Genomic DNA, 26,133 nt, shown 5'->3' with positions numbered 1-26,133 from the left:
CTTCTGCAAAATCAAGGCACAGACCTGTATTTGCTTTGCTGTTAAATCCTTGGTCCCTCGGAAGACGTAACTTTTGGAGATTCCTTCACAGCTTAGTTCATGAACCTGTACCATCCTCCCAAATGTGATCAGACCCACTAGAGCATCTGGAGGAAGGAGACTCAGGGACATCTGCAGGGACTCTTTGAGTGCTTGAAGGTCATCTTCCTCCAGGCAAGTGTCGACCACATAAAGAAAGATCAGAGGGGATGGAGCACCTCGCTTAGGCAAAGAAAAACAGCACAATGATCAGTATACAAATACAAACAGCTCTTTTTAAAGTAAATCAGGTAGGAAAACGGCAAGTTTTCATCTACACTTACTCTCGGGATAAGGACACCTACACAAACTTCTACTTACCTCATTAAATGACTCAGATTCTAGTAAAACAAACTAAACATAAAAACTATTTGTATCTAACAATTCACTCAAAATTTTTGAATACCTACTATGTGCCAGACATTATTCAGGTCCTAGGATACATCAATGAACAGAAAGAACAAAGATCCCTGCGTGCCTCAAGAAGCAAACTTCCTGGAATGGAGAGATTAAGGTCAACTGTGAATGCTGGTAGTGAGAGGCAGAGGGCAGGTTCAAGTACTAAAGAGAGAGGTCAGGACAGCCTCACTAAAAAGTAACATTTGAGCAAAAACCTGGAGAAGGAGAGAGAGGAAACAATATAGAGATAGGGGAAGGAAAGTTCCAGCCTGAGAAAAAAGCTAGAGAAAAGGCCCTCAAGCAGGAGTGTTCCTGGCATTTGGAGGAGAGTCTAAGGAGGCCCACTGGGCTGAATGAGGACACTTCGTAGAAACTGAAATCAGAGAAGTAAACACATAGGGCTCTGAAGACTGTCTTTTCCTTTGGGTGAAAAGGGACCATTTTCACCCACCATTAGACATTTCTGGGCAGAGAATAACTTTCGAAAGTTATTCTGGCTAGAATAACATGATACATATTTTTAAAGTTACTCTAGGTTAAGAGTAAAATATAAATGGGCAATGGTAAAAGCAGAGACAACAGTTAGGAGACTACCAAAGTAATTCAACTGAGAGGCGGTGGCTGACCCAGGACAGTTAACAGAGGGGAGAGAGAAGTGGGTGGATTCTGGGTACATTTGGAATAGACAGCCAATGGGATTTTCTAGTGGACTAGATATGGGATGTGAGAGAGAGAGGTGAAGGATGTCTAAGGTTTCTTTTTTTGTTTGTTTGTTTGTTTATGTACCAGATTGTTTATTTTATTTTATTTTATTCTATTTTACTCTATTATTTTATTCTATTTTACTCTATTATATTCTATTTTATTTTATTTTGTCAACATACAATGTGGTTGATTATTGTGGCCAATTACTGAAACCTCCCTCCCTCCTCCCGCTCCCCACTCCCTCCCAACAATGTCCTTTCTGTTTGCTTGTCATATCAACTTCAAGGAATTGTAATTGTTATGTCTTCTTCCCTCCCCCCCCTCCCGTCTATGGTTTTTAAGGTGAACAACTAGAAGATGGAGTACCGTCAACTAAGAGAAGGCTGAGGAGGACAGGTTTTACATTTAATCAGTTCCACCTTTATTGTAGCCTTCTATCAAGACCTGAAAACAATGCCAGTAAGTACACACACACCAAATCCTCCTGTGAAGGATCCTGCTGCCCTCATAGCTTTAAACCCTTTGCGCAGGTAAGAGACACAGAAGCCAAAGGTTTTCAAGGGAAACTAAATATATTTAACATTGTTTATTAAATGCACCACAAAGAAGTTACCTGTATCACATACTCAATTGTAGAAAACTGGGGCATCAATTCAGCAGGTTGATTCACCTCAGATATGCCTGCATAAGCTGGAGGAAACTGAAAACAAAGTAATGTTTTTATTAGGGCTGAAAGATGTTGACATTACACTTTTTATTTCCTATTTATAAAAATGGCTAATGACCACACATTAAGTCTGAAAGCATAAAATATAGAACATATTACTAAAATATAAAAATCAGCATTTAAAACTTCTGACTCTGTCTTATATTTATATCATTTTGTAACTTTTTTAAAAAGCAACATTTTTTTAAGAGTAGTTTTAGGTTATGCTGTAACTTCTAAATGTTTAAAAATACACTATTAAAACCACTTCTTGGGGGCCAGCCCATGGCTCACTCGGGAGAGTGCGGTGCTGATGACACCAAGGCCCCGGGTTCGGATCCCATATAGATGGCCGGTTTGCTCACTGGCTGAGTGTGGTGCTGACAACAGCAAGTCAAGGGTTAAGATCCCCTTACCGGTCATCTTTTTAAAAAAAAAAAACACTTCTTGGGCTGGCCAGTTAGCTAAGGTGGTTAGAGTATGTTGCTGATAACATGAAGGTCCAGGGTTCGATCTCTGTACTGGTCAGCTGACAAAAACAAACAAACAAACATACATACATACATACATAACACATCCCCCCACCTTTTTTGGCAGCTGGCTGGTACTGGGCTCTGAACCCATGACCTCGGTGTTATAAGGTTGTGCTCTAACCAAAAACCCCATCTCTTAAGCGCTGCTCTGCAAATTAATGACTGAGATTTTACCTGTCTCATCGATAGTCTATGTATGTGAAAGGCTAGAGCCTTGATTTGGGTTTATGATTTTGGCTGTTATCAATAAAGTAATACGTGTTCAAGTGTAGAAAAACTGGCAAATTCAGGAAAATATAAGACAACAGGAGGAAAAAAGTCCCCAATTCCTATCACCAAGAGGCAGCTGCTGTCAACATTTTGGCATATTTCTTTCCAGACTTCTACCTGAGCATAGTTGACATCATCCTGTATTTGCAATTTTGGGACCTGCTTTGTGCGCTTAGCATCATGGCATAGGCATTTTCTTTTATTTTAAAACTCTCTGCAAATGTTTTAAATTCATAGTTTGTAGATTGATTTTTAATCCTAATAGTCTTTAGCTTTATATTAAAAACAAAAGTTCAGATACATCTCCCCAAATTTAGCAGTTGAACACCCCAGGCCAATGACCTCAGAGTAACCAAATGCAAGCCCTGCTGAGGAGCTGACAGGCAGTTTTGAGGGGCCACTGGCCAGTAGGGAGGGGTATGACTGGGTGTCTGAACACCAGGAGGAGCCTCAGCAGGAGCCAGCAAAAGACCTCTAACCCCATCCTGGCCATGACTGCCCGCTAGCTACAGCTCCCAACACAGTGGGGCTTTATCTGTGACTACAAAAAAGTGTGGAAAGAACCCAGGTAAGCCCAGACACATTAGCCACCTCCCAGCAACCTGGAGAGGACCACCCAGTCAACTGGCTGCCCAGAAGGGGGAAAAGGAGGCCAAGATCACCCTGATTTTTCCAGGGGGCCATGTCTCATCTTCTAGCTCTGTACTTGTTTAGGGGTTCATCTCTCCATGACCCAGCTGGGAGGTTACAAAAGATTATTTCCACCTACAACACATAGACTTCCAGACCACACATAAACTAGCAGGTAGAGATCTCACATAATAACATCATGGCTGGCTGGTTAGCTCACTTGGGAGACCATGGTGCTGATAATACCAAGGTCAAGGGTTCAGATCCCTGTACCAACCAGCTGCCAAAAAAATTAATAAAAAATAAAATAATAATAATACCAAATACTTAAATGGCACTTATTATGCGTCAAGCACTGTTCTAAATTCTTCACATTCATTGACTCGGTTTAATTCCCACAACAATCCCATGAAGTACCCTACTTTTAAAGACAAGGAAACTGAGGCACAGGAAGTTAAGTGACTTGCCCAAAGTTACACTGGAAGCAAGTGGTAGATCTGAGAGTCAGACCCAGGTGACTCTTAGCCACCATGCTACCCTACCTTGGAATTTTCATGATAAATTATATTAAACACAGAAATCAATTATGAATATAACAAGGCATAGAAATGATTTTAAGATTTGTACAATCTCTCATGGAGATAAATCTTGAATGGAATCTGCTTATAGTTTCTGAACCTATGGTCAGTTCTCAACTGTACACTATTCTCATTATCACTGGACTTATTATGTGCCATATCTAAGGATGAGATTAATTGTAATTATGATCGAATATATAAATAGATAAATGCATGTTGATGATAGCTTAAGATCTGTTAGAACATTATATACTATGTTAGGTACAATTAATATTTCTAACAGCTTTACTGAAGTAGAGTTTACATACTATAAAATTCACACATTTTAAGTGTAAAATTCAATGATTTTTAGAAAACATAGAGTTATACCAGCCAGCCGCCAAAAAAAAAAAGAAAACACACAGAGTTGTGCAATAATCACAATCCCAGTTTTAGAACATATCCATCACAGTCTCAGTTAATTTTAAAGAGAAGTCTCTTGTCACTTGTGAGCTCCTTCTAGGTTGGCAGTTTTAAAATTTTTAAATCGAAAGAAACTCAACACATACTTAGATCCTAAAAGTTAAAAAGATCAGAAAATGAAAATTCAGTAATGTACACTATCCAATTAGAATATACTGAAGTCAAGTGAAATATGAACACCACATCTATTTTCTTATGGTAATAGATTCACTTCCTACAGAATACTTATAAGAAAAGGGAATTCTATGTCCCCTCAACAGAAAATGACACAGAACTCAAATAATGAAACCGTTCAACAGAAAAATCACAAATGTTTAGGGCCGGCCATGGCTCACTTGGAAGAGTGTGGTGCTGATGACACCAAGGCCACGGGTTCGGATCCCTATATAGGGATGGCCGGTTAGCTCACTTGGGAAGAGCGTGGTGCTGACAACACAAAGTCAAGGGTTAAGATCCCCTTACCAGTCATCTTTTTAAAAAAAGAAAAATCACAAACATTTGACATTCAACATTGTATTTAACAAAAGCTATCACTCTGAGTTCAGCAGAAACTGCTGACCACCAGCGTAGACACAAATTCAACCTCACTTTTTTCATAGTACAACTAAAACGAAACATATAACATATTATTAAAAATAATTCATATACCTGATTTCTTTGGAAACAGAAATTACAGGCCCAGAGTTTTGCTCGATAATCAACCTGACTGTGAGAAAAATAAATATTACAACTAGGTCTCATTTTTATTTTTAAGGTAGAGAATGTTCAAATAGAAATTTCAAGTTCAGTAAATCACTCAGAAATGTGTTTTTTATGCATGTGCATAGATAAAGGCATGCAAAACATTCACTGCAGTTAGAATTCTGGCTACTAAGTAACCAAAATTTCCTTCAAATAGCTGCAGTGAATCCTTTTTTCTCTTTTCCAATTCTATCGATAATTTTTTAAATTCCATACTTTATACAAATTATAGGTTATTTTCTTTTACCATTTATCTTAACCTATGATTTTTCCTAACCTCTCTACTACTCAGCTCTGTTAAACTACCAAATTTCAATACTAAAAACTTCAAACCTGGTAATAACATCTTAGACTTTAACCTCACTTAGCCCACTTGAAAAAAAGTTGGGCAGGCGTGCTTCTGCGTTGATACACTTCCTAATATTGGTTCAAGATAATGCTTCAGTTGCTTCCCCCTCCCCCCTTTCTATGTTTAGAAAATTAATAATCAGTGACTATCATTTTAAAAGCAGAGCAGCAGCATTCTTATATATGAACACATTAAATAAAAGCAAGGAGAATGAAGTGAAAAATGTTCCCTCATATAAAAATTCTGACACTCTCCACATATTTAAAAATTCTTTCAAATAGTGCCAACACCTAAAAGCAATATCATAGATCACTACCCCAGGCACAAAAAAAACTACACTTAACAATAAAATCATTTAAGAGCTACAATTTCTTCTGCATACTACTTCCTCCTTCTATACAGCATCACTATAACCGTGAGTAGGAGAAAATCGTCTAAAGCTTTTAAATTTGGGGAGAAGATACTTTAAAAGGCATCAATGAAGTCTACAATTAAGCCAAAAGCAAACTGATAATCAACAAAAAAAGTAAATTCCAAATCCTCTCCCTCTACCTCGTTCCCATAAGATTCCAATTTTATCTGGAGTATTTGGCCAGGGAGATTCCTTCAAATACCATTTATCACCTAAAAATCTCACTGCTTACTACTCATCTCAAATTTGATGACTTGCCCAAATCAAATGACTTTTATGAGAATAACATATAAGTGATAATTTATTTTCATAATCTTTACCAGTTTTTAAAAGAATTCATACCAAAGTGGATTGAGAACAGCTTTGCAAGTTGGCCTGCTACAAAGCACAGGTTCATACTGCACAGGAGGTAAGTCTGGACGTCCTTTCAAAGGAGTAAGGAGACAAGCCAGGGGAACAACCATTCTCGTAGCCTCCAGACGGCTGGAAGGCCACACATTCCAACTAAAACGCACACCATCCCGTTCTTCATTTTGCTGAATGAATTCCTGATATGTCGCCATAGTCTAAAAGAGAACTGAAGATAAAGCTTTAATTGCATGTGAAATTTTCAACTAAACTTCAAAAGAAGAGTTATCTAACAGAGTATTTCTGAAATACTCAATCTGGAAGAACCTGTCCCTGTAGAATGACAGTATCTCCCCTCTAACCCACAAAAGTCAATTAACTGCACAGTTATCTCTGAGTACGGCTCCTTTCTCAACCTTCCTCTCTAGCACTTAAACAAATAAATAAAAGAGAGGGAAGGGTTACAATCATTTGGTCATCTCTAAGCTGCATGTGGTTGACTACTACTACTTTAAATCTCTTCACAGATCACACATCATCTCAGCCAAGCCAATTTTTGCCCCGTGTCCAAGGATAAGTCTCAAATCCTGCTTCAGCATTCAACTACCTTCCTCTCAGATCCCCTTCCTTCTTTGCTCCATTAAGGTAAATACTATATTAAATTTTACATTCCGAGTGATCTTGTTTTTGTGCCTTTTCTCCTCTCCATTTTATTAACTGTGGAGAAAAGAACTGGATACTGATGTGCGAGTCCAGTTCATAATAGGAACCAGTTCTGAGCTAAAGTATTTCTACTTTATACTACCAAAATTACAAAGGAAAGTTTGCTATCACGCTTAGTCTCTCCAGGACCTCTTTCCTTGTCATGGTTGTTTATGCTCACGCCTTGAAAGACTCTGGTCAATAAAACAGTCCTTCAGACTAAGCTTTCAAGCCCAAATAACCTCAACTTCATTGAATATTTTATACATCCTGTTCACATCCTAAAATCTAGGATAACACATGCCTCAGCTATTGGGGTTCAAAGGAACAAGTCCCTCAAGAAAAGCAGAAAAAAAAGGAAATTAAAGAATCTATGATAACGAAGTGACCTCTAGTGCCCATTTCACACAGTGCTGGATAATAACTGTCTTCCACATTATTGTGAGAAATACCGTAAGGTAAATAACTTGGATTAATACAATAATATCACATGGCTAGAAAAGTAAATGAATTACTCTACTAGGCAGAATCCAAACAACAAAAGTTCCTAATGTTTGCTCCAACTGAAAGTCTAAGACATCTATTTGTTATTTCTGGCAAAAGCAGGAACTTGAAGCACTGTGTACACAGGAGGCACTTCTGCAGCTTCCTGGGGGACAAAGAGATAATTCAGATGGGAATAACAGCAACTTCTAACATCACAATTCCCAGCAAATACTTCAGCAGGTTTCAGTAAATGACAGTTCCCCTTTCAAAACAGTTAGTTATTAAAAAGTACTGGCTCCATCTAATGTCCCTAAGCATCTACATATTAAACCTCCTCCCTCCACGTCCCACTGCCTCTCTCCCTCACCTCTCCAGAGCAGGGATTCTTAACCCTGGACACAATACACAGGAGACTTCAGAGGGTCCACAAATCCCCTGAAGTTGTACGCAAAATTGTGTGCATAAGCGAATACGTATTTTTCTAGGAAGATGAGTTCACGGCTTACACCAAATTCTCAAAGGGGAAGGGTATCTGAAAAGGTTAACAGCCGAACGAATGAATCAGTGAATGAATGAAACGCCTGAAAACATACTGTAGGAGTATCCGCAAAAAAATCTGAACCATCCTTATCTCGACAAGATATAACTTTTCGGGAGGTAGGGACCATCAAGTAGACAAGGTTAAGTAAGGTTTAATCCCAGAAGGGAGTCCAAAGACCTGGTTCTGGTTCCAGCTGTCACGAAACAAAAGTCATTTAACCTGACGTGAGTTTCTCAACTCTAAAATGGGGGTCCATTCAGAACGTAAAGTTCAAAGAGAAATAAAATAATAAAATGGGAGTTCGATCCTTTCCCCTGTGCGCACTCCGCGATTCTGAAGGATCCGGGGCCAGAAACCGGTCCTCTGTGCGCCCCGCGCGGGACGCGACCATTCCCTCCTGTTCCCCTGCCTGCCAGGAAGAGGCCTCACTCCGGGAGCAGCCCGCCTCGCCCGCCGCAGAAACTCGGGCGCGGACCCCCGGTCTCCCGTCGCCTACGCCTCCCACTCACCTGGCCGGCGCTGCTCACCTGGCTAGAGCAGTCCGCACTCACAGTCCCAAGAACCAAGCTCCGGCTCCCACAGCCAAGTCCAGCTCAGCTCTCAACCGATTGGTCAGCGCCGCAGCGCATCACGCCACGGCGCCGTCTGATGGCCAATCACAGAGCTTCTCTAGCAGACGAACGGAAGCGAGACACTCAGAGAAGCCCCGCCGCCATCTTGGGGTACGGCGAGCGAGATGTGCCTCGCACTTCAAAGTCACTTTTCCTCCCAACACCAATTTCCCTCAGTTCACTCCTAAACGTTTCCGCTTCAGAAAACCCGGGAGCCTGCCCGACTGTTCTCTAGGCACAGTCAGCACTCCACAGCAGTTCGCCCTGATCCACTATGACGTCCGCTCGCCTCAGTGGGAAGTCCCTCTCATCGCCTTGGTTACAGGGAAGCAAGAACGATGACGTGTAGCCCCGGAAAAAGGAGCGGCTCCGGCGAGAGGAAACTGAAAGGCCCGGAGGAAGGCGTCAGCACGTGGGAAGGGGCGGGAGACGAGCGTCGGTCGCACGGGCACATGCTTGCGGAGGGGGCCGGTCTCTTCCTCTCTAGCGGAGATGCGTCTTCGTTTTGCAAGTTTCCTTCTCTGCTTGCTGTAATGACGTGGTGCTGTCCGCTGACAGTGGCACTGGTGCACAGTCCCTCTCTGCGTGTCCGTTCCTGTCGTCCTTTTACAAGGAGATGTGTAATTGAGAACTGTCATATGCAAGCATTTTAGGACACTAACAAAGGTCATAACTACATAGAACACAACTTTCTGCAGCCACCACACCGTTTTATAGTTTCTTACAAGTGGCAAATATGAGCACGTTCATTAACCTGACTCAGAGATATAGTCCTTCCGTAGCATGTACAAATCAGCGAAACTGTATAAACTTAAAATTATGCTAAAACATATCTAGGGATCCAAGAAGTATGCATTAATTAAGCTCAATTTAGGCGGCCGGTGGCTCACTTGGGAGAGTGTGATGTTGATAACATCAAGGTCTCAGGGTTCGGATTCCAGTGCCATCCAGCTGCCAAAACAAAATTAGCTCAATTTAATATTAGTACAAAGTTTAAATTACCTACAAGTCATAGAAATTAAATCAATGTACTATGAAACATAGTTACTGTGGGTTTTTTCCTTTTCTTTTTAAAATTTCTTTTATTTGTGATAGTTACTGAGACTATGAAAATTTGTCAGTAGCCTGGCAAAGGCAAGGCGAAGAAATAAAGTTTGTCAGAATAATGATTCACTTCGTTGGACAAATTTACATTTTTCATGACCTTAAACATTATGTAATTTTTTTTTTTTTTTTGGCTGCTGGCCGGAATGGGGATCAGAACATTACGTAATGTTAATGTTAGCTTATTTGATCAGTAAACTTGTATAAGTTTAGGCGACTCAAATTAATTATTCTCTCTATAAAAGAAACAAACCCAAGTAAAATAAAACGTAGCAATGTATTATACCCAACACTGAGAAAAGGCATAGCTGGGGTTTTTTAAAACAAACGTGAGGATAGTATTATTTGCCAAAGATTTGCCTTAATTATTTGAACCTGTATATTTTCTGTTCTAGCAATGTCTGTAAGAAGGACTTTTTAAATCTAGCACATTTATATACTGTATTAGAAGTTTAATTTCCTTATTTTCTAGGAATTTTAGAAATCCTTGACTTATATGTGTGTATTTATTTCCATAAACTAATTATGAGAGCTCCTGTAAGAAATGTAGTAATCTAACTTACTAAGACTCTACAAAGATAGTAAAACCTTTTTCACCCTTACAAGAGGTGAAGGCTTGATTACAGCCATGAAGACATATAGAAAGTTTATAGCTTTGGTTCTACGACTTCAGCCACAGGTTAAAACTAAACACAGAAAAATAAAAATTTAGTGGACCAGATAACAAAGAGTTATTTTCCTTCCCAGAGGGTGTGGACGTCTTACCTGATTTTGGTATAGGAGGTGCTCAGTTTCCCTGGCCTCAGGTTTCAGTACCCACCTCTGGGTTTCAAGCCACTCCCGAGGTCTCAGGCCCTTCCTTTAGATCCTCCTCTAGAGGAAAGCTACTATTACCAGTTAGACCTATTATCAGCACCAACATGGGAAAATGAGACCACAAGGGGCTGGTTTCTGCAAATCCAGTGGCTGGGCTTGCTCAGTAGAGAGGGGTCGTATAACTCCGGTAGCTGAATGACCCTCCAGTAGAGGTACTAGAGAGCACATAATATTCTCCAACATGCCTGATGCATGTGATAGGATTTGACCAATGAATATGCTCCAAGAAGAGACCAACTGAGTATGTGCAAGACTATGTTCCATAACTGAGAACCACCCCCTTAAATTGAGTACTCATTAGATAGCAAAACTATAAAAGCTGAATCCCAGCAAAAGGCAGGGTTGTTGCTCACTGTCTTGGAGGCTATCTGTACTCCTCTGGCTGAGGTGTGTATACTTTCTATCAAACTTACTTAAAGGAAGCAACTGCTCACTGTCTTGAGGCAGCTTGCATTTTGTTCTGAACTTTCAGTATGTATTTCTTACTTTTGTATTAAACTTGGTCTGGGCCTTGCTCAGTCTCTAGAGCTAGACCACACTTTCTCTATGGAACCTGTATTTCTTATCTGTTACATTAAACTTGTTTTCAGTTTCTACTGTGACTCTGCCCTTGAATTCTTTCCTGTAGTGGAGTCAAAAACCTGGTAAGAGGACAGGGTGGGTTAAGGCCAACTATTGGGTCCCCCATACTCTACCTCCGACATCAGCCTGAACTCACAAATAGACAAAAAGGTAAACAAACAAGAAAGGCTAACAAACAGATTCTCTGTCATATCTTATCCAGGAGAGAATAGATCTCTATTGTTCAATAAAAATTATAGGAGGCTACTGTTTTGGGCTGAGTTCCTGCACTAGGTCCCAACAGACCAGACTAAAAGTCAAAATGGAGTCACCGCTACTGAGTTCCAAACACTTAGCTTATAGTTTAAATCTTCAAGTGTTATGATAATGAAATTCCCTCCTCTTGAATCCTTACACAAAAGAGATAGCGGAAGTAACCTAATGTTTACTAGTCAGTTATTTTTCTATTGTTGTGTCTTCCTGTCTCCACCTTACAAGGAAAGTAAATTCAAACTGACCAATCTGCTTTTTGTACTTTATTTCTGCTTTCTTCAGCCTTTTCTGTCTATATAACCAACCTCCACTGCTCAGCCATTGGAATATTCATTCTATTTTATGGCATGACATGTTGCCCAATTCTAGGATCTCAATAAAGCAACTTGAGATCTTTAACTACATTTGCTATGATTTTGTCCTTTGACACTATAGACTGTTAGTTCACTTAAAGAAATCACCAAATGGTCAAAATATAAAACCAAATTCCTAGCTGTTGTTGCCACCAATGTGGAAAAACATACCAGTTGTGGGTAAATCAAAAACGGTGTTACAGGACACACTCAGCTCCAGCTGAGGCCCCCCAAAATTTGACATCAAGCTCACAGGACTGGCTGCCTGCCTCCAGACAAAAATCACAGGTCCAGCTGGCTGTCCCCAATCAAAAAACAAACAAAAGTCAAGTGTTCAAATGTTGGTGAACATGGAAGTCAGCTTTCATTCAGGAATACCGGTGACCTGAGGAGAGATGTTAGGCTAACCCACCTCTCCAGTAAACCTGAAAGAGGATGGCCAAACTAAAGACATCTCAAAGACTCAGGTTTACTGAGGGGGGTTTTAAGAGGAGGTTGAGGGAATGGAATGTGGGAAAAAGCAGTAGGGAGGGACATGTGAGCAGCAAGGGCTTCATGCAAGGTCTCAGGTGCAGTCTCACCAAGATTCTGTCTGGTTTCTGCTACTATCTTTGCTGTTATCTTAGGGTCTGTGTAGTATGTGCAAGTCTGCAGCTTCAGGCTGGCTGGAAAACATCTTTACATTCATGTAAATAACAGCATCTTGCCCCATAACCAAGGTTCAAAATATCAAATAACCATAAAAAAAGAGGGAACTCAGAGAAACGCATGCTAAGGAAAAAACTGTGTCCTTTTAAAATCCTTTAGAGCCCATGTGGTTTTAGGTCCCAACATGGTTTCAGTCCTGCTCACTCCAATGACAACAACACAAACTCAGTAGAGAAGAGAAAAGAAACCTAGAGAAACAGAGATTCAGCAACATTGTAGTACTATTGCCACCTGGTATTCACTCTGAGAGCCAAGAAAAACAGGTGTCTGGGCTTAAACAGCCCATGAGGTCTTCTTCAGTAACATGGTTTACCTGGTTCTGTCAGGTGAATCTATTGGTATGTTAGTGAAACCTTCAAAACTGTTAAAGTGTCTTGAAAAGATAAAATTATGGCCCTCATACAAATATAAAATGAATATGTTCCAAAGATTTTACTTAGTTCATTCATTAATGAGTGAACCAGTAGAGATGTTCAAACTGGTTCCAAGAAGAATTTGATGTTTTGAGACTTGTATTCTCTACCACACAAAATGTATTTGCATTGCTGCGAACAGGAATAATTTGCATTGTTATGGGCAGGAAACATTTGCATTACTATCAGCTTTCTATAAGTTAATTTCTTTATTTTTCTTCTTTAAAGATCTCAATTGGCCTTACTGCGATTCTAGTATCCGGCATCACGTTACTCCATAGAGTAAGTGTTCCTATAAGTTAATTTCTAAAAATAAAAGTAATTTCTAAAAAAGTAAATAAAACAATCAAAATAGAAAAAAATACAAAAAAAAAAAGAAACAAAAAAGTTAATTTCTATTTCTACAGAGTTGTAAATGAGCATAATCAAAGACAAAGTTACATATCTCTTATAATCAGATGACCCCTAGGATCTTTTTTAAAAAGCCCAGTATTCCATGGAAAATTAACCCAATAATCTCTTTTGCCTATTTAAAAATCTTTCACAGTTTTCCTAATATATTATCATCACCTATAACCTGATTCTAAATTTTGTATTTCTCACTCAGGCTTCTCTATCTAACATCAGGTTCATATATTCAGCAACCTGTAAAGCAGGCTTACTGTGCCCTGGTTATCACATCAGCTCACTGCATCTTGCGCTTTTCTTGCTTGCCCAAGTCTAGCCAGACGGAACACTCACACACACACAAAGTTACATAAAGTGGATTTATTACTTAATAGATAGGCAGCAGGGAACAATAGAAGCCTAAGACTCACGATGATCTGGTCCCCCAAGGCTCCTGAAAGCTGTAAAGTGTGGATGGAGCCTCCTCTGTGTGAGCCTCACTTGCACCACAGCAGAGGGACCCCAGACAGCAGCCCAACCAGGGGTTTTACATCCTGGGGGAAGCATGAAATGCTGAGCTAAAGCACTGAAGGACATTCCGTTTTTATCTCTGCATTTTCACCACATTCGACGATTATTTATTTTTCAGGATACTGTATTTTCAGCACATTCTGTGATTATTTTGTGGTGGCTGGCTGTTACAAGGATCAAACCCTGGAATCCTGGTGACAGCAGCACCATGTGCTAACCAACTAAGCTGACCAGCCAGCCTCTCTACAGTTATTGTTGAGAACTACAAGCAGGAAAGGGGAGAGAATTGGGATGTCCAATGTCATCTGGAGAACTTCCCTGCAGATATCTCTAGGTGTTCTTGGGCATCTCAATCTCAGTATGTCCTTAATTGAATTCATCTTTCCTCTGTCCTCCAACTAACCTTCTGCCTCTATAATTCTATTTCACTTGGAGATGCCATTCTCCTCCCATTTACTCACCTAGAAACTAGGGAGTAATCCTCGGCCTTTGTTTATCCCTAACTACTCCACCTTGAAGCTAACAATGAATCACTCGCTCCTGTTGATTTTTTATTCTAAGTATTTCTCAATTCAATATACCTGCTTAGTTCAGCACTCATTCTGTCTCACTGGGTTACTGCAACAGTCTCCCAAATGATCTCTTTGCTCAGATTTTGTTGTGCTACTCAAAGGCCTCCATGGTCCACATACCTCAGTCCTACAGCACCGAACCAATTGTCCTTCCCAACCCATGTGTGCTGTTTCTTGTCTCTGTTCCATTTTCCACGCTCTCCTTTCTGCCAAGAACAACCTCTTCACTTCCCTTCTTTCCCTGGTGACTCCTGTGTGTCTGTCAAGATTTTGAAGAAGCTTTCTTTTAACATCCCTTCTCCTCAAGGTGGTTAAAACAAAACAAAACAAAAAAACCAAACAAGCAAACAAAAACAGTGGCGGAAATAGGAAAGTAACCACAGAAGAGGGGAGAATAAGTTTAGACAGTGAGTTTGAAGAATTTCTTCCTACAGAAGAGATTCTGACCTTCCCATACAGGCCAGCCACAAAAAAGAAAAACAACCCCCCCCCCCCCCCCCAAAACAGAAGAGATCTTGACCTGAGAAGAAAATATCAGGGCAAAGAATTCAGAAGGAGGGCCTTAGAGGAAGGTGGCTGAACCTTTAGAAAGACTGAAACTGGGGCCGGCCTGTGGCTCACTCGGGAGAGTGTAGTGCTGATATCATCAAGGCCATTGGTTCGGATCCCATATAGGGATGTCCAGTTAACTCACTGGGTGAGCATGGTGCTGACAACACCAAGTCAAGGGTTAAGATCCCCTTACCAGTCATCTTTAAAAAAAAAAGAAAAAGACAAACTGCCTCAGCAAGTTCTTGAGAACAGCTCTTTCAATATTATCAAATGATGTACCAGATACAAATGTGCATTGTTGTATTCTCTTAAATTATAAAAATGTTGACTTTTAGTTTTGAAACTAAAGCCATTTCTTCTGTGATATGACAAGCTCAGAAAATGCTTGTAAAAGAGATAAAAAGTGGAAAAGGAAACAAGGTGGATTTATGTGTAACTATATAACCTCTGCAATAATTAGTGCCATAAACAATCTGAGAAAGGTGAAGTTCATGCTATTGCCTTTTTTCTCCTTCTAGAAGGAAGAGCTAACAGAATCTTAAGGAAGGATAGATCCCTTTTCAGCCCACAGTTCATGTTAAGGGAGTGTCATTATTTCTGGAAGTAAAAAACACTAGTCAACAAACCACTTGGGTACAGGAATGTCTGTACTTGTTTTACCTCTTAATTTCATGGATTTTTTTTTTTCTTTAAATGGCTGGCCAGTTTGGTGGTCTGAACCCTTGACTTTGGTGTTATCACCACACTCTGACCAAGTGAGCTAACCAGCCAGCCTTACTTTTCAATTTTAAACAGCTTTATTGAAGTGTAATTGATGTACAATAAGCTGCACATATTTAAGGTATACAATTTAAGTTTTGAAACACATCATTACAATTGAGATGAAGAACATATATATCACCCAGAAAAGTTTCCTCAAGCTCCTTGTATTTTCTGTAGTTTTATATAAATGGAATCATAGGATATGTACTTTTTTTTCTTGTCTGGCATCCTTCACTCAACATAATTATTTTAAGGTTCATGCATGGTATTGTGTATCTCAGTAGTTCATTCCTTTTTTTTTTCTTTCTTTTTTCTTTTTCTTTTTCTTTCTTTCTTTTTTTTTTTTTTTGGTGGCTTGCCGGTACAGGGATCTGAATCTGAACCTGTGATCTTGGTGTTTTAAAATTTCGCTCTAGCCAGCTGAGCTAACTAACTGGCCAGACCCATCATACCTTCTTAAGTACGTAAGTTTGCATTTAAAATTCAATAACATTGACTTTTTAAAGAAAATTCATGGAGCCTCCATTCAAAAGAAAAGAGTATGTTTTACTCTTGTTAAAGAATGTGGGGAGCGGGGGTACTGTATAAATCTCCTGCTTGTGCCTGTTCAGAAAATACACACACACACACACACACACAAAAGCACTAAAAGGGGATGTTTCTCAACATCAGGTGCTAAAGCACGTCTGATGTACACAATAACTCCATGGGGGGCAAGGGGAAAAAAGGCACTTTCCTGTTCATTCCCATGCACACTTCTGCCCATCTCTATTCAATAAGATTTCGATATACCTATAAGGTACAACCAGTTTCTTCAGGATTGCCATGTTATGAAAGGTAAATCATTCATCAGTACCTCAGTTTTCCCAGTCTTTTTTTTTTTTTTTTTTGGCTGGCTAGTTGGTAAGGGGGGAATCTGAACCCTTGACCTTGGTGTTATCAGCACTGATGCTCTAACCAAGTGTGCTAACCGGCCAGCTCCTGAATTTGCCCAGTCTTTAAATGGATTTAAGTATGAATGTTATTCATGTGCCCTACACCAATGATGATACCTTTTAAAAGGACAGTATTTAAAGCAATGAAAAATAATAACCAGGGCTGATATTGACTATTCTACCAAGAACTGTTTTGGAATCAGAAGGAAAAATAATGTGGATTTCGGGTGTTCCCAAGTTATAAATAGGTTGTGTTCTGCGTGTTTGGTACTAGAAATACACTTTCCTATAGAAATCTCAGTAAGTCTAGTAAAGAGAGAACACATTTTGGGCAAGTCACAACCTTTCCCAAATAAGGGTGCGTGGGGGGGAATAAGAACCCGAGCAGGAGGCAAGCAAAAGGTGATTTCATTGGGTGGATACCCGCGAGGTTTGTTTTGGCCTCCTGTGCAGCGAGGGTAAGGAAGGCCAGAGTGAAAGATTGGTCCTATTGTCCCCCGGAACTACAATTCCCAGAGTGCCACAGGCGCCCGCGCCCGGCCGGATGCGGTCTCGGCTCCGAGCGCTGGACGACCCGGTGCCAGCCGACTCTGGCCTCTTCACTCATGGCTTCTCCCAGCAAGGCAGTGATTGTTCCCGGGAACGGAGGCGGGGATGTGGCCACGCACGGCTGGTATGGCTGGGTGAAAAAGGAGCTGGGGCAGGTAAGAGACACACGATCTGCTCGGGGAAGTCAGCTGGGTCGGGGACGGAGGCCTGACGTTTGAAGGTGTGTCGCCTCCCGCCAGCAGCGCCCTGTGTGTTTCCACCCCTCTCCTCGATGTTCTCTCTTAAACTCTAGAACTGGTGGTCGAAATTTTGATTGGAAAAATTGGAAGAATTCTCCGAGGGCTCAGTCGTTAGAGTGGAAGGAACCACTTTCTGAACTACAGAGACAGAACCCTCCCCCTCCCCCTCTCTGCTGCCGGTTCCGATTTGGGAGTTCCCAGATAATTTTACAATTATCTTCATTGCTCCCTGCTTCAGATTTTAAAAAATGAAATATATAATATTTAATATATACAAAGGATGTATGTGTGTAAATTATGAAGTGTAATTTAATGAATCACCAAACTAAAGTCTGTTACCAATATCTTTTTTTTTTTTTTCATTTTTAGAGGAATAAACAGTCTTTATTGGGCTCATGTTACCAATATCTTTTCTTTTTTTTTGGCGGCTCACCCTTACCTGGATCCGAACCCTTGGCCTTGGTGTTATCAACATTGCCCTTTAACCAACTGAGCCTACTAATATTTTTGAAATGACCTGTATGTCCCCCATCTTATCCCCCTGCCATCCTGTAATTTTTTCCATTTGCTTCTCTTTTTAAAATTATTTTTAGCATTTATATTATGTAGTCTTTAAATAATACAGTTTAACTTGGCTTCTTTGTGAACTTTATAAAAATGGTGTCCTACTGTAGATTGTCCTATGCATCTTGACTTTTTTCTGAACCCTATTCTGTAACCTGGCAATAAGACTGCTTCCTGGGTTGCCATTCTCTAGAGAAGTTTTCTAGAATAGAATTTCAGGGTTGTGGCTTAAAACCATGGCTAGAACTACAAACCAAAAGGTCAGAGAAGATGGGATCTCCAGTTTTCTGTACCACATTTTATCTACTCCCTGGTTCACGGTCTGGCTCTAGGTCTGTCTAGAACACATTCATTCATGCCTTCTCTATAAATTTATGCCTGTAGAGATAAATATAGATGCAGGTCTATATTTATTGCAAATAAAGGATGTAGATCTTTATTGTATAGGATATACAAATTCAGAGATAGGTCTCTCTGTACAGAGGTCTGCAGAGCTGGCTAAATATAGAACTACAGATGGAGTTTATGAGGCAGGATTATATATTCATATGTAATCCTGTAGCATTTAACCCACTTCATTTCATAATATAAGCAAATACTTATTGATTTGATAAAGATTATATCAGGTTGTCTCACTTCTTATTAGCAAAGTATTAGTTGTAATTAAGATCTTTATTATAGCTTTTTTTCCCCTCCCTCATATCATAGATACCTGGTTTCCAGTGTTTGGCTAAAAACATGCCTGACCCAAGTAAGTTTTAAACTTGTTTTTAAATAGCTGCATCTTGTTGGGTTTTGATCTCACCATTTTCGTGGTAGAGAACAGGAATATGATAGTAGAGAAGGCAAAGATGAATATATTTCTAAGAATGAATAAGGCAAGCACCTTGGGGAGGAGGGTATAAGCCAAAAAATATAGATAACATCTCTACTTGGTAGAACTTAATTTTCAACTTTGCAAGCAATTTGATTTTCCCTTCTTTAAGTCTATAGATATTTTCAGGTAAAATTTGTGGGTGTTCCATTTGAGGCAGAGATATAATAAAATGTTATAGCACCTATTTGAGATTGTAATGTTTAAAAATGTAATATTGCCAGTTTTGTTCTGGGTATGCCTATGATTTGTCTCAGGAACCTCCTTTATGGAAGGAAACAATGTATAGGTGAATTTTAAAGAGAATGTTGTCAAGGTTTTTTCTTTTTTTTTTATGTTTGAGGGTTTACATTAAAGTTTCAGAGTTATATTTCATTATTTCCTCAGTTTTTTCTTACAAAAACATGGTAGAAAATAAAACTATTTCCAAACTATGGATTTAGGTCTTTCAAACAGCAGCATATAAGTCTTTAACTCTATTAAAACAGCTCCATCTCCCATTGTGGTTCTGTGGTTTTAAAACTTGTGAACTGCTGAACAGTTATGTTAGAAAGGGGGGCAGCATTATACTGAGACCATCCCTATCAAATGACATACTCTTCCTTTACCCTGAACCTTAGTTACAGCTCGAGAGAGCATCTGGCTGCCCTTCATGGAGACGGAGCTGCACTGTGATGAAAAGACCATCATCATAGGCCACAGTTCCGGAGCCATTGCAGCCATGAGGTACGATCCTTGCTGAACTGCCACCCACTTTGTGGGCTCCAGCCCAGCCATGCTTGCTTGGGAAATACCTTGCGTATATCTTAGGTTTCTATTGCAGAGGAAACAGTGCTGACCTCAAAAAGTGGTAACATAATCTGACCTAATTCCTTCCTGGTTTGGTTAGTGGATTAAAAGAAAATATATTGCTTTTTTGCTGGGATGCAGGATCCTTTTAAAACATAAGTGGCTCCAAACCCCAGTGGCTTCCTGTCACTCAGTTATGATTTCATCTCTACCATCTCCCCTTTTCTTCCCCAGCCAGGTTTACTGACCTCATTGCAGTTCATGGAACATGGCAAATGCACACCTACCGTAACCAGCTCTCACCCTCCTACTTGGAACATTCTGTCCCTAGATACCTATGTGGCTTTCTATTCCCCTTTAAATCTTCTCAAATGTTCCCTCTCAGTTAAGCCTTCTGTAATCTCTCTGAAACAGCAGCCTCACCCTTCTGGCTTCTGTGCCCATTGTATCTTATTCTCTATAGCAATTTTCACCATTTTATATCCTGTTTATTTCTTGTCCATTTCCATGTAAGCTCCACAAGGTTGGGACTTTGTTCTCTCTGACACTGAAACCCCACTGAGAGCCTGGCATATAGTAGATGCTCAATAAATATTTGCTGGCAGCTGCTACCCCCACCCACCTGCATCCCTCCATTCCTTAGGATTCATGGGCACATGCCCGATGGTCTCCATTAGAATGTCACATCTCCCCCTTTAACCTTATAAGTTCTAGGGGGTAGGGAACTTAGCTGGTTCCCTAAGGGTTGGGTTTTTTCCATATTCACTAGGCTGGATGACAAAGGTTAATATTTTTATTTGTATAGTCTCTTGTCCCAAGCAGTCACTCAGGATGTCACATGAATTGCTTATTAGGGAATCTTGCCAAATTCTGTAACCTTTCGGCCACACTGATCACAGCTATGAGAATAATAACGTTTTTTAATATGGAGGTATAAAATTATGGTAGTCATAGTGTAAGGGATGTTTATAAGCTGCCAGCGCTTGTCTGGAAAATGAAGAGCTCCCTTTATTGATGAAATCTGGCCCAACTCAAGGCCAAGTGAATTTTTCTCAAGCCATTGGATAGTAAAGATGTGCCTTTTTTTTTTTTTTTTTTTTTTGGTGGCTGGCCGGTATGGGGATTTGAACCCTTGACCTTGGTGCTCTACCAAGTGAGCTAACTGGCCAACCCCCATGTGCCTTCTGAATTTGGACCACTGAACTTCCTGCAGGGTTGTCAGCAACCTTCTGACTTAGGAGAATTGACCTCTACAGTTAAGGGAGGCAAGGAGAAAAACAGATGCTGAAACCACTGGGTGTAAGGTTGCAGGGGAACATGAAATTGACACAGTCACAGAAGACTACTCTACAGATTACTTTAAATCACAAAGGGGAAACTATGCCTTTATAATGGAGAGATCTGGTGGATATCACCTTAAGCAAGTGATCAAATTTAATCTCATCAATAATGGGGCAGACTGGCATCATGTGCCCTCTGATGGAATGGAGTGGGAAGGACACGAGATCATCTATGTAGTATTCTTGCAAAAATGTTTAACCTCATTCTAATCATGAGGAAACAGACAAATTCAGTTAAGGGGATAGTGTACAAGACAACTGGCCTAAACTCTTAAACAATGTCAATGTTGTTTAAAACAAAAAGTTTAATTACCAGCCACCTGCCAAAAAAAAAAAGTTTAAAAGTGACAAAAGAGTCATGAAAACCAAATGTGATGCATGATCCTTGACTGGATCTAGGATTGTAAAAGTTTTTACTGTTTTTCAGGATGTTTTTTGTTGTAAAGGATGTTTTTGGTACAACTGGGGAAAAATGAATACAGATAAGAGATATTATTTCAGTGTTAAACTTATTGGGAGTGGTCATGGTACTGTGATTATATAAGAGAATGGCTTTGTTTTTAGGAGATACACGCTTAAATAAGTGTGAACTGCAGTAAAATTAATAAATCTAGGTGCTTGTTCTTCCAACTTTCCTGTAGGTTTGATATTTTTCTTTTTCTTTTTGGTAGCTGGCTGTATGGGGATCCAAACCCTTGACCTTGGTGTTGTAACACCACACTCTAACCAACTGAGCCAACTGGCCAGTCCTCTGATATTTTTCAAAATAAATGGTTGGGAAAAAAAGTTTGGACCCAAGAACAAAATACGAATCCTAAATCTTCCCTAGCTCTTGAAACTGTTACTACTCCATGTCTTTCCTTAGCCTAGTCTTTGCTGAGTGAGGTTACCATCTGCAGATGGTTAGCTAAGTGTCTACTTGCCAGGCACTGTACCAGAAAGCAAGGACACAAAGATCAGTAAGGCTCATGCCTGCCCTTAGGGAGCTGATGGTTTATTGGGGGAGACAGATATACGAGGGTACTTCAAAAAGTTTGTGGAAAAATAGAATTAAAAGATAATATGAATCATTCCATTAACTTTTTGAAGTACCCTCCTAATACAACACAAATTAATAATACAATGCAATGTGGAGTGTGTGGTAATAGAGGTACATTTCTGGTACTCTGTAGAATCACCTGGGTTGGGGGAGATGTCACACCTTAGAATTCAAATAACTGAACCTCAATCCTAATCCTCTGAAACATGCTCTGGGGACACGCCTGGGAATCTGCATGTTAACCAACCACATAATGCTTATGCACACTAAAGATGGGTGAATACACACACCAAAGAGAACGTTTACACTTTTTTTGTTTATTAGGGAAGGACTGCAGAAGAGGTTTGGACTACCTTGAAAAATGAGTAGGGGCTCATCAAGTAGTCAGGGTTGGACTTGTAGTTTTCTTGCTATTTCTCATATTAATCTCAACAGCATATAGCACATGCTTTCTGTGTGATGCATCAAATGGGTTTGTAAGTGGTTTATTAACTTTCTGGTGATCGGATTTAATATTATCTATGAGCTGACATCATTTTTCTCTTTCTAGGTATGCAGAAACACATAGAGTATATGCTATTATATTAGTGTCTGCATATACATCAGACTTGGGGGATGAAAATGAGCGTGCAAGTGGTAAGTCTGCAGGCAGAAACCCCAGAAAAGCCCTTCCCCTAGACATGGGGCTGCCTGTTCAGGTTATAAAACAGTACTGATATTCAGATAAGCTAAAAAAAAAAAAAATTGAATAGCCTATGAGAAAAATTTACTACTTACCTTTGAATATGTTAGGCACTTGGAGAGGTGGTGGACTTCTTTCCAACCCAAAGTCTAGAATTGAACCTTAGAGGCCTGGTTTTATTTGAGCCACATACTCCCTCTTCACAAGTAACAGTGTTGGTATCAAGCCCTACAGATATGAAAACAAAAGAAGTGCTTCTAATTCACATTTAGGCACTGATTCTGTGTGTCTCTGTGTCTCCACTAGACGTTTTAGAATATCATGGGCATTGATAGGTTATTTTTTTTCCATAGGATACTTCAGCCGCCCCTGGCAGTGGGAGAAGATAAAGGCTAATTGCTGTCACATTGTGCAATTTGGTTCCACTGACGACCCTTTCCTTCCCTGGAAGGAACAACAAGAAGTGGCTGATAGGTTGGAAGCCAAATTGTACAAATTCACTGACCGTGGCCACTTTCAGAACACAGAGTTTCACGAACTGATTAGCGTGGTAAAGTCTATGCTGAAAGTACTAGCATAGACAGGATGATTCCTGCTGTTTTGCATCCCAGTATAGGGGCAGAGTAATATTATCTATTATCAGACAATTACTAGACATATAAAACATCCAGTTAAGTTCCAAAAGTGTCTGAAAAACAAACACGTTTCAACATTCAAACTAAGTTTTAGAAATACCATTTCCATTTTCCAAAGAATCTAAATCTCTCCATATTGCTATGAAGTACAGTAGTATTCTTCTCATTTGATAAGGGACATAAAGACAGCTTAATCACCCTTATTTATCCAAAACAATTAAGTCAGAAATGGAACCCAGGTTTCCTGATTCCCAGTCCAGATTAAAACTAAATAGGCTTTCATGTATGTTGTAGGAGTTATACTCTTTTCCTCTTGAAATAAAATTTTCTATTTTACTGGGGAAAGAAAACATGACTAAAGGTCCAGAGTATTGGCTTAGAGCTCAAAACACTAGCTGGCCCAGCATATTAAACCCAGTCTAGGGCCTTCACCTTTGATACCTTGCTCCCCAGTCCTTCAAACATGTTGAGAGAGAATGATACATAAGTATGCTAAGTTACTGGTGTGCCAGGGTCAGGCAGGGAACAGAAGCACAGTGACTAGATTTGTGTAAGACGAGAGTGGTGGGGATCAGGCCATATGGAGAGCTCATGCCCTGTCTAAATTGTTGCCATGTGGAAATGTGGCAAGGTGTCGATTTTCTGATATTTCAAGGGAAAAATCTACATATAGTGGTTTTTAAATTCAGGGTATATGTATGTATATACAGTCCATATATATATGAATTATGTCCAGTCTATATAGGTATGGATTATGTTAGTTGGCAACAACAGTGTAAATCAAAAAATTTACAAGCACTGCAAGACAGACAAAAATCCAAGCCATCCACTTGTGACCTTATCCACAGGCATTAACTTAGCCTGCTGCTTTTAGACAAGTCTCTATAAAGCCCAAGAAAAGCTTGAGATAAGCAAAATGAACATAATGTCAAAGGATGAAATCATGGGAACAATTTGGATTTTGTTAGAAACTTTTAAATATTTAAAAAAATAACCTTTCCATACTTCAAATTTTGTTTTGTGGAGTTCAACCTTTTAACTTCCAGTGTCCTTAGGATCTCTTTCAAGCATCATTCCAAGATTTTTCTTCTGATCAAACTCCCTCAAAAAAACCCTTTTTCATTATCCAACACTTTTTAGTTATTATGATCCCTAAGTATTGGCTCAAACAGTTTCCAGGGAATTCACACTTGATGTTGCAGAACTGAATTTGCTGCAGAAATGTGATTTCCCACATTGTTTATGCCTAAAGGGGATTCAGAGCCATCATTTTAACCTGATAAGTCTTTTGGTTTCTAAGTGTGCTTAGACAAAGAAAAAAGTCAGGAAAGATTCTCTAAACTTTTCATAGCAATTATCTTCGGGGAATAGGAATTTTGGTAGTTACAGTTGTGGTGGACGTCCCCATTGTGTTTTATATATCCACCTGGGGATTATTTGAATTTATTACATGGAATGTGTATTACTTCTCTAATTAAAAATAAGATTTAAAACAACTTATTTGACAAGTTAGTAAAAACCAACCTTTGACCTTGGTGTTATCAACACCACACTCTAACCAAGAAAAAGCAAATTAGATAAATCAGTTGAATAGTAATGTTCTTAAAGAGGCTATTTAGCACTGATTTGACCAAACCTATAATCAAAGTTGGATTCTACTTGAATTATTTAGAATTAGTAACTCCATTACTGTTTCCTGAAGTTCTTTCTTAAAAAAAAATACAAGCTTATACAAATAACAGCTGTTCACAATACTTTCTTGTCCTCTTTCTCCATAGGGAAAAAAAACCAAATATATGCAACTGAGAATAATTAATTCTGGTATGGTTCATCTTATAAAGAGAATTACAATAGACCAATATGATTGTCAAGTTGTACTGCCCAGTGTGGTAACCAGTAGCCACAAGTAGCTATAAAATTAAAAATTCAGTTCTTCAGTCACACTAGCCATATTTCAAGTGCTCAGAAGCCACCTATGGCAAGTGGTACCTTATTAGACAGCAGATATAGAATATGTCCGTCATTATAGAAAGTTCTTTTGGACAGCACTGGTCTAGGGCACATATTTTATATTCTCTTACCCACCATCCAATAATGAATAATAGTTCAAAGTAAGAGCAACTCAACTTCAAATTACTTGTTTGACTAGTTTGCTTAGCTGAACACCATCAAAATCATGGGTCTATAAAATTTACTCACTGCTAAACCAAGATCAAAGGAATTTCATGTGAGAATCCACATAAGTATTCTTTAAAAACCGTAGAACCATGGACTCTCATGATTTCTGTTTGATTCTGTATGGATCATTATCAATCATTGAAAGGCCTTAGACTCTGGGAAGTATCTATTCTTAGGTGAACAAAACATCTAATACTAAATAGGAATCAAATATAAGTATTAGGACTTCATTCACAATTTGATTTATTGGCGTTGTCATCAGTTTGGAGCCCCACAGTTTGTTTTGAGTCAGTTTATCCCTGTAGGATAAATAATGAATTTAACTATGTATCAGAGGTGCCATTATATATATATATATATTTTTTTTCAAACATTCCTTTATTCCAGTTTATTCAGGTCTTCAACTTTTCTTTAGTTCTTTTTTTTCTTTTGGCAGCTGGCAGGTACAGGGACAGAACCCTTGACCTTGTTATCAGCATCATGCTCTAACCAACTGAGCTAACTAGAGGTGATATATATATATATTTTTTTTTTCCTTAATTTTATTTTGTCGATATACAATGTGGATGATTATTGTGGCCCATTACCAAAATCCCCCTCCCTCCTCCCTCTCCCCCCTCCCACCCAACAATGTCCTTTCTGTTTGCTTGTCGTAAAACTTCAAGG

The 26,133-nt window shown here is 39.4% G+C and overlaps 2 protein-coding genes across 5 annotated transcripts in view; one reads left to right on the top strand and one right to left on the bottom strand.

The window, feature by feature from the left end:
- SEC23B (SEC23 homolog B, COPII coat complex component) overlaps positions 1 to 8,606 on the bottom strand; it is a 47,833-nt gene extending 39,227 nt beyond the window's left edge. Inside the window, exons 1-5 of one of the 4 annotated variants that reach the window (XM_063089831.1) lie at positions 8,450 to 8,606; positions 6,206 to 6,429; positions 5,010 to 5,067; positions 1,796 to 1,882; positions 25 to 261 (exon numbers count right to left, since the gene is read on the bottom strand). In XM_063089831.1, the coding sequence (XP_062945901.1) occupies positions 25 to 261; positions 1,796 to 1,882; positions 5,010 to 5,067; positions 6,206 to 6,426 (603 nt within the window). In that variant the 5' untranslated portion in view covers positions 6,427 to 6,429; positions 8,450 to 8,606. Of the gene's footprint in view, positions 1 to 24; positions 262 to 1,795; positions 1,883 to 5,009; positions 5,068 to 6,205; positions 6,441 to 8,449 lie in introns of all 4 variants that reach the window. The other 3 variants (XM_063089822.1, XM_063089840.1, XM_063089812.1) reach the window with 3 other exon arrangements.
- Positions 8,607 to 17,133: 8,527 nt separating this feature from the next.
- RBBP9 (RB binding protein 9, serine hydrolase) lies at positions 17,134 to 25,853 on the top strand. The gene is made up of 5 exons (XM_063093643.1): positions 17,134 to 17,282; positions 18,639 to 18,681; positions 19,425 to 19,530; positions 22,523 to 22,608; positions 23,008 to 25,853. Exons 1-5 carry the CDS (start codon positions 17,184 to 17,186, stop codon positions 23,232 to 23,234), a joined length of 561 nt encoding a protein of 186 aa, XP_062949713.1. The 5' UTR covers positions 17,134 to 17,183; the 3' UTR covers positions 23,235 to 25,853.
- Positions 25,854 to 26,133: the final 280 nt, after the last annotated feature.

Source organism: Cynocephalus volans, chromosome 1, assembly GCF_027409185.1.
Source record: "Cynocephalus volans isolate mCynVol1 chromosome 1, mCynVol1.pri, whole genome shotgun sequence".
Lineage (NCBI taxonomy): Eukaryota > Metazoa > Chordata > Mammalia > Dermoptera > Cynocephalidae > Cynocephalus > Cynocephalus volans.
The sequence above is the reverse complement of the archived record's forward strand: the minus strand, read 5'-3'. Positions and strand labels throughout refer to the sequence as shown.

Coding starts and splice junctions, on each gene's coding strand:
- RBBP9 (XM_063093643.1), top strand. CDS start 17,184: ATGGCTTCTCCCAGCAAGGCAGTGATTGTTCCCGGGAACGGAGGCGGG. Junction 19,531..22,522: donor GGAGCCATTGCAGCCATGAG/GTACGATCCTTG, acceptor TTCTCTTTCTAG/GTATGCAGAAACACATAGAG. Junction 22,609..23,007: donor TGAAAATGAGCGTGCAAGTG/GTAAGTCTGCAG, acceptor TTTTTTCCATAG/GATACTTCAGCCGCCCCTGG.